An 8563-nucleotide genomic window follows, 5' to 3' on the forward strand; every position below is an offset into this window, starting at 1 on the left:
CTATTTTCTCAATTGGATAGGAGTGTTTGGCTTCAAATCTATAAGACACATAATTTATACAAGACATTTGACATCAAAAGTTGGAATAAATAAAGTTCACTCAGATTAAAAGTACTTTTTGAAAACAGCAACCATATCCTAAACATACCTTTTATGTGCACAATTCTGTATTAGCAAGTTTTTACTGGTGGGAAGTAAAATTTGTATCTGCAATGCTGAGTTTCTTTAGCCGTAAGCAGACAACCATCATAATTAACAGAAATAAAGGACTGAAAACATCCATCTGTGTGTGTATGCAGTGTGTTTCATTCAGTGAATCGAGTCATTGAGATAAATAAACTTTTCTTACGTATTTAAAATGACTGTATTTTTACATACCCATAGAGTAAGCCACCCCCCCCCCCACCAAACAACCCTACTTGAGTCATAGTGTATTTTTAACACAGGAGAGTTTTGTGTGTAATAGAAACTGAACAGCTTCAGCTCAGTAAATTGCACTAGCAGCTGACCTGCGGTCTGCTTCCAGCATCCAGCCAGCTTTCCAGAAACTTTCACTCCAAGCGTCCTCCCTGCCTGCTCTCCCTCAGGACATGCTGACAAACTCATATAGAGAAATAATGGTCCTTCACTTTGTGACTCAGATCCTTCGTGTCCACTTCCAACATTTCCAAGAGGCACATAATAGATGGGACTGAAATGGAAACAGAAGGTTGACTTGAAAAGTTGCAGAATTTTTTTTTTTTTTTTTTTTTTTTTTTTGGAGTCTCTTTAGTTTTGGAGGATCAAGGAGAAAGGTGAATACCTAAAAAAAGAGACAGTGCCTTTTTCCCACCTTTGTTTTTCGCTTCCTTCTATCACGTCTATTGTTCCCTCTCTAAGAGAGGAGATAAAACAAACGCTGACCAGCAGAGTGTGCAGCTGGTTTCCACAGCAACAGGTCTCTGAAGACAATGCTGCAAACTGGCACCTGGAACAAAACAAAAACACAAGCAATGATCGACAGATTGAAACAAATATCTCATTGTTTTTTAAAGACACGTTGACAAAATAAGTATTGATCCAATGAAATTGGGGTACAGCTTGTAGCTTGTGCATTTTGTTTATGTAGATTTTACTTTATGTGTGGAAATATATGTTAAACATCTAAATGGTGCCTACCATTTTTTAATATACTAAATTAGTTGAATTCTATTTGATAATTAAAATGTTATCTGCTCATTCTTAAAGAAAAAAAAAAGTAAAATTTTCTTATGATTAAGCCATAAAATGTGACTAAATTGAGACTAAACATTTTTTTTTCTTGATTGCAACCTCTGGGTTTGGAAGCCTAACTTGCTAGCAAGTTTGATTTTAGCATTAGCGCTGTTGCTAAGGTAGCTAATGCTAGATAAGAACTTAAATTCTTGCTATAAAACAAAAATGTTCTCAACCACGAGGTCTTTGACTATTCTTATCTTATTCTAATAATATATTGATTCACAACATCAGTTAAGTAATACAAATATGTCCAAATTACAGTTCTCTACAGGACACCAAAAATTACCAGAACAAGAAAGGCTAATAGTTGACTGAGCCAACATCGAGCTAATTTCTAATCAAAATCTTTTGAAACTATTTATTACCAAAATAAAATAATTCAAGTTGAACATTATATTTCATTTTATAAATTATTATGCTTAGCTAAATTTCGACTTAGTTTATTGGTTAATATTTAATAACCTCAACGTTTCAGTTTTACAGTACTCTTTCCAACAACGTGTTTTCAACAGAAGCAGAGTAGCATTTGAAGAGCTATTTTTCTTTTTCCATCTAACTTCAAACTGGTCCAAAGATCACATACTTGCTCATTTTTAAGTCTTCGGAAGCCCTTCTTTTATGCAAAAAAATAAATAAAATAAAATAAAAATTGGGACTTAAAAACATATTTCTAGAACACAGATTAACTATTTAGCTTTTTTTTAATCATTATTTATTTTCCTTACAACAAAAAAATGTTTGCCTTTTTTATAAACTAACAATTAACATTCAAAATATTTGATGAACTGAGAATACAGAAAAGCAACAGAGGTGTAATATAAGTCAAAAGTGTTTTAGAGAATTATTTATAAACCTGCTTGTGATCAAATGTTTTGACTAGGCTTTCCAAAAGCAAAGGTGCACTATAAAATAGGATTTCAGAGGGCATCAAATATTACCTGATAAAACAACGAACATCACAATCCTTCAGATGAAGTTGTGCAGATTTACAAGTTTGTTTGTAAGTATGGGTTTTATTAGTAATTCTAACAACATATGTTTCCTCAGTCAACTTTCGGCCATTTTCACAGTTACAAGCAGAGAACAGTAAGGCTGCTTTAATTGGCTTCTACTGAAAGAGCAAAAGTAGTGAGAGTTAAAAGCTCTCAGGAGGCTCGTGGCTGAGACAGGCTGCTGTACTCAAAAAAGAATTCAAGTTTCTGTCCAACCTAACTGGTTCAGTGGAAGAGCCAAACGCAAAAGGCAAATTCGCTACCACAATAAGCTTCTTAATGCTAAGCAGCTGTTAACACAGTTAAGCGGTTGTTGTTGTTGTTGTAACAGAAAAGTGGCATCACATTTTTTTTAGGTTGCATTTCAAATGTTTTTGTTCAGCAGGCTTAGCTTAATTGTGAACGTTTATGAGAATAGAGTTTGCACCCTGATCGAAAATGATTTATTTTAATTTATTTATTTTTTGTAGTTTTAGTTCTGTCTCCTTTTGGCACAACTATTTTAGCTGCATGAGTAAATGTGAAACACTTTTAAATAATTTATTCAAATAACAATTAAGTTGTGAGGCACATTTGTACCCACATATAGTAGTTTAAAATATACTCACATAAATAAATAAATAAATATCCTTTTGGCACAACTATTTTAGCTGCATGAGTAAATGTGAAACACTTTTAAATAATTTATTCAAATAACAATTAAGTTGTGAGGCACATTTGTACCCACATATAGTAGTTTAAAATATACTCACATAAATAAATAAATAAATAAATAAATAAATAAATAAATAAATAAATAAATAAATAAATAAATAAATATTACCCAAATGTATTGATTGCATTTTAACAGTTAACAGTTTTCCAGTGTGGCATGCTGCATCACGCAAATTATAGTTTATTTACTTATTTATTTATTTATTTTAGAAACTTAGGCTATTTTTGCAATAACATTTGGTTTCTAACAACAACAACAACCAAAAAAATCAACAACAACAACAACAACAACCTTCACGTGTGCTACCAGTCTGAGCCCTGACTGGAACTCACCCGTCGCGCAGGCAGTGCGCAGAGCAGCTGCCCGGGTCAAGGTCACCGACACCCGTGGGTGTAAAAGCCTGGACGGAGCCGGTGTTGGCGCACGGGACGAAGCACAGCGGAACCTCCTGACCCGGAGGCGAGGAGGATGAGGCGAGAGCGAAGCGCAGAGCGAGGATCAGTGCGCGGAGAAGAGCGGCGGCCATGTCTGCTCCGCTCCGGACAGAGGGCCGCATGGAGACCGAACCGCCGGAGAGTCTGGGATCAAATGACGAGGCGCTGCAGAGGAGAAGCAGGAGGTGAGCAGGAGGCGAGAAAGGAACAAAGCGGAGGCCACTGTATGCAAATAATGAAGGTGTGACGATGAGGAGGAATAGAGATGACGGTATAGGAGAGGAGGATCGTCTAACATCACAGGGGTCAATCAGTAAAAAAAAAAAAAAAACATATAAAGAGTGATGTGCTTAGGTCCGCTGAGACACAATGCGTGATTGGAAATCGTAGTTTATTTCAGAAATAGAAAAGGACATTTCTGATAGGGCTGTTGTGCCACCAGATTATAATCATTTTTAACCTACTGCTGTCTGCATGAACTGATCTTTCCCCGATCGTAAAGAGGTGGCATTTACACATGTGGATACACTAATCCTTTAAATCCGAGATCTGATTTATACTAGTGCAAAATCTCGTAGTCGTGGTATAATCCAAGTTTTTTAGAAGTTTTGAAGCAGAATCAAACCAGAACATGAACTCTATGCTACAGACTGACCTGCCGTCAGTGTTTGCCTCTGGCTGTGAGGATTCTGTGCACAATTTAGGCAGACAATTTTTTTTTGTTGAATTGTTGACAAGCTGAAATAAAATGAAATAAAATGTGCGTGAACTAAGAACTAATTCAGATACACGCTCAGTTCTACTGGGCAGTTCTGGAGCTTTTGTCTGATTCTAACAACTTTGTCACCATTACCAATCAGTACATGATACAACCAAGGCAGATAAATCTCAAATATGACAGGAGTTCATTTCCTCACAGTTACAAAGATTGGAAGAAGAAAAAAAAAAAGCCAAGGCTTTCCGAGTTGCTTTTAAAGAGAACTTTGAGTCACATTACGATTTAAAGAGCACGAGTTCTGGAGAAAACAGCGAAAAATATGCTAAACATTTAATTTTCTTTGCTACTATTTTTTTTATTATTATTATTATTATTCTCAACTCTTCCAGTTTTTTTTTTCCTCAATTTCGACGGATTTAAATGTGCCTGCCTTCTGCCTGTGTAGTGCTCCTCTTTCGGTCTCCCTCTTTTCCCATTTGCTTCATTTAAAAATGCTCCTGATTTAACCAGAACTGTAAAAAAAAAAAAGAAGAAGAAGAAGAAAAAAAATGCCACTATTAGTTCAATTTTACCTAATTTATAAGAAAGCTTAAGTGTTGTATTATTTTTCTTCTTTGTGCGCTTCAAGTAAAAGTGTTACTGGATTGAAAGAGCGTGAAAAATGCGTTTGGAAGCGTCTGAGTCCAACTTGCCCTGTGCGCCCTTTGCTAAAACAGAAAAAAAAAAAAAGAAACAGAAACAGCAGGAATAACTCCACCGGTCCACCTTAAAAAGTTTTTCCGGCTTCTCGACATCCCCTTTAAGAGAATTTTTCTCTGAACCGCACGAACAGCAGGGGGCGCTGGCAGACCGCGATATCTCTGAAGCAGAAGCTCTCCTGAGGTCGAAAGAGGCACAACGAGGGAATCAAACACGTTTTCTCCCTGTTCGTTTCTATACTGGAGCATGTTTCTTTTTTATTTATTTCGTTCCGTTTCGTCTTTCGTGAGCTATTGTAGGTTCTCATGCTGTAAAAACACCGAATAGTTCTTGGTGTAATCCCAAATGAACCTGGTTTGAGCTCCTAAAACGGAGTGGCGACCTTTTTTTTTTTTTTTTTTTTTTAAACCGATATTTTCACGTGTGGTCATTCATATGATTTATTAAGCCAACAAATAGGAAAAATATTATGTTTCAACTCAATCGAACCAACAGGAAGGCATTCAAACATCAGTTGGTTTATTTTGAAACCAAAACGAAAATGCTGCGGAACCCCCCTGGAGTCAGTCCGAGGTCCCCCGGTGTTTCCCGGATTCCACGTTGAGAAGAATTTTCCAACCCACCCGTCAACGTCAATGAACGCTGCGTACTCCCAAACGTGCCCTCCCACCCCCCCAAAAAACAGCCCTCTTTTCGGGCCCGCGAGACTCGAGCAACTCTCTTCATTCGTTAAGCGCGTGCGCTGCTTTCGGCGTGCGCACGCGGTGATGTAATTAGCGCACAATCAAATCAACGAAATCTCCAGAAAGCAGCTGCCAGCTAGGCGCGGAGGAGAAGCCGCGTGTAACGGAGGGGCGCCGAGATCGTGCGCGAGGCGGTTATGTAAGCGCCCCCTCAGACTGAGCCTCCGCCGGTGACACGGTGCGGAAAATAGGTCGGCTGGGACCGGGAGGCTGCGAAGCGCTGAGAGGTCGAAAGAACTTAATAGTGATAGTTTTATACCGCGGTTGAAGATTCGGGGTGCTCACCTCTTCATTTACATAACTGGTTGGGTTCATGGCAGAAAATCATATGTGACAAAAATCCAAGGTGGCTAAATAAAAGTTTCTTCATATGTTTTTTTTTTTTAGTGACAGCAAACTGAAATCACAAGATGTGATGGTCTCCTTGGTGACGACACATAAGTTTTACCAGGTTAAATCTGATTTAAATGTTACCAAAAAAAAAAAAACGCTCTTCTCTCAAATAAATACACACAACAATGTGCTTTTTCCCCCCTAACCAGGAATATTTAATCTCTTCCAATAAGATTCCAATAATGAGGAAAAAAATCAGGAGGAATAATCATCACTAATCATCCTCAACTGAGTTTTATTGAACATATTGCAGAGGATCCGTTCTCAAAACATGCTGTGATAACGAAGAAACCCAGAACAACATGACTTACTAGTGCAAATGTTGACATGTGAGCAACAAAAAAATAAGAGTTCTGTGTCTGAAAGGAGTGAAATTTAAAAAAATACAACCTCCCAATATGAAATAAAAGGTATTTCGATGTTAGTGGAATTCATTTTGAAACCCTCCCAGTTCATTTAAACTCCTCTGAAAGAACCTGATAGGAGTAAAACCTTTGGGCTTGCATGCTGGACAGGAGCAGCTTAAACTGAATCCACCTTCTGTGATATCCTGAGATCATTTTATTTTACTAGGTCATTCAAATAACATTTTCTTAACTTAAAGAAAGCAAAAAGAAGACGAACAAGAAGAAGAAAAAGTCTTGTCTTTGTGAAAAACTGGAAACATCTCAGGAAATCAGATGAAGCATGTCACCAAAAGGGAATGAAAAAAAAATCACAAAGAGAATTAAAAGTATAAAAGAACTTACTTTCTTTTTAAAGTCATCATTTTTCCATAGTTGTTCTGTTAGTTCTCAGGTTTAAACAATCTAGAAAAGCATAATATTGTCAAAATCTCCAAGGTGAATATCCTTACGTTCAGTATTACAGAGAACATAAATCCTGTGGTTTAGTGAATACGAGTGTTAATCTGTTATGTTTTGCGTTGGTTTACGAGGACAGACATGCATTGATTCAAATGTTGACTCATCAGCTACTTTTTGTCCCTCAGGTGATTCTGACTGAAGCCGTTTTTAGTTTCTGAAAGAGACAGATGAGAATCTGTGGCCCGTTTTAGAGCCACAATCAGCTCTTTATGTCTTCAGTTTTGGGCTTTCACTGTTTAATTTGCATCCCGTTTATCTTCAGACGAACTAAAGAAACATCAAGGTGTAAGGACTTTTTTTTCATCATTTTTTTAAAATAAAATGTCTGGTGAGCCTGAACTGTAACTATCTCAAAGAGAGAGGAAACGCTTGATGAATAGAAACCGAGAAGCCCTGACCTGTAGGTAGAAAATGGTTATGGATATTAATGCAGCTACTGTCTGTAGAACAATTTTACCTAATTTTATAGAAGATATTAGTAAATCAGACACTCATACAAAAAAGTATAGCTTTGAACTCTAATGGTCTATTAAAGTCCGATGCTTTATCCAGGTCCTCATCTTTGCCGACATTACAATATATTTAAAGGCAATTTAACTGCATTCTTTGTTCTACGTCAATATAATAAATGATAATCAAAGATGTAACAAGCCAAAACACCACATTGTTTTACTTTTTCTTTTTTAAATAAATTGTGACGTTTCTTTTTTTGTTTTTTTTTTTTTGTTTTTTGGAGACTCAAACAAGATTGGAAAACAAATTAATTGAAGCTTTTTGTGCTTGAGCTCCAACATTGCCACAAAGTTTCATCTCTAAGTAACACCAAGCTGCTTTCTGTCCAGTGACATTTTTTATTTTTTTTTTTTTGATAAGGCATTAACATTTAAAGACTTTTTTATTTGTTTATTTGAATATATGTATATTACTCTAGCAACACGATTACATTTATGTTTGGCCTTAAGAGATCACAACTTGACGAGATAAAAAAACAGAACAACAACAAAAAAGAAACATGCATGGTTTGATAATAGCTGGTGGGGTTTTTTTGTTGTTGTTTTTTTCACAATAATCCAGATGTGCAAAAGTTTTTCTACAAGGTTTATAATCTACATTTACCACCTGGCCAACAATTGCTGAAAACCCCAAAGGATCGAGATTCGCTGGCTGAAATCTCATCTCCCAGAGGCCCAGACGACCAGAAGAAGAGTCCTATTGTATTTCCCCGTGGTTTAGTTTGAGACACTCGCTTTAAAAGCACAGAGAGAGAAAAGGAAGCGCATCCACTCAGATGTGTTTCTGACACATTGTGTCTCCCGCCTCCCGTCGCCCTGCGGCAAGCAGAGAGGCTGTGGTTTCCATCCGTCTCTGTCCTGACAAATAGGCTCCTTATAGGTGAGACTATCTGTCAGCTCAGGCGCAAGGCAGCCACGCTAATTGATGCAAAACAAGCTGTTCCCTGAGCTCGTGCAGCACAAAGTTGAAAACCCACATAAGTTTCTTCTGGATTTTTATGGTGAAATTACGTGAAGGACAGAGGCGACATCAAACAAGTGTCTGTTTCCAGATTTAATCTCTGAGCACTCGGCCTGCGTTCGTGTGTTTGTGTGTCAGCAGCGTTTGATTCGGCCCCGTCAGCCTCGGCTCTTCGTCCTATAATTCCCCGGTATGAGGGGTGGAGGGTCAAAGGTCACTCCTGCTTGTGGCCATGTTCAAATCCCTCCATAGTGCGCAGTATTTTCAACAGAG

At 37.5% G+C, this 8563-nt stretch overlaps 1 protein-coding gene across 1 annotated transcript in view; it reads right to left on the reverse strand.

The window, feature by feature from the left end:
* The window catches only part of pkd1l1 (polycystin 1 like 1, transient receptor potential channel interacting), a 45371-nt gene that overhangs the window by 19400 nt on the left and 17408 nt on the right, over positions 1-8563 (reverse strand). The window contains exons 2-4 of the mRNA XM_017301766.1: positions 3297-3563; positions 833-967; positions 510-691 (exon numbers count right to left, since the gene is read on the reverse strand). Coding sequence (XP_017157255.1) covers positions 510-691; positions 833-967; positions 3297-3563 — 584 coding nt within the window. The remainder of the gene's footprint in view (positions 1-509; positions 692-832; positions 968-3296; positions 3564-8563) is intronic.

This window comes from Poecilia reticulata, linkage group LG20, assembly GCF_000633615.1.
Source record: "Poecilia reticulata strain Guanapo linkage group LG20, Guppy_female_1.0+MT, whole genome shotgun sequence".
NCBI lineage: Eukaryota > Metazoa > Chordata > Actinopteri > Cyprinodontiformes > Poeciliidae > Poecilia > Poecilia reticulata.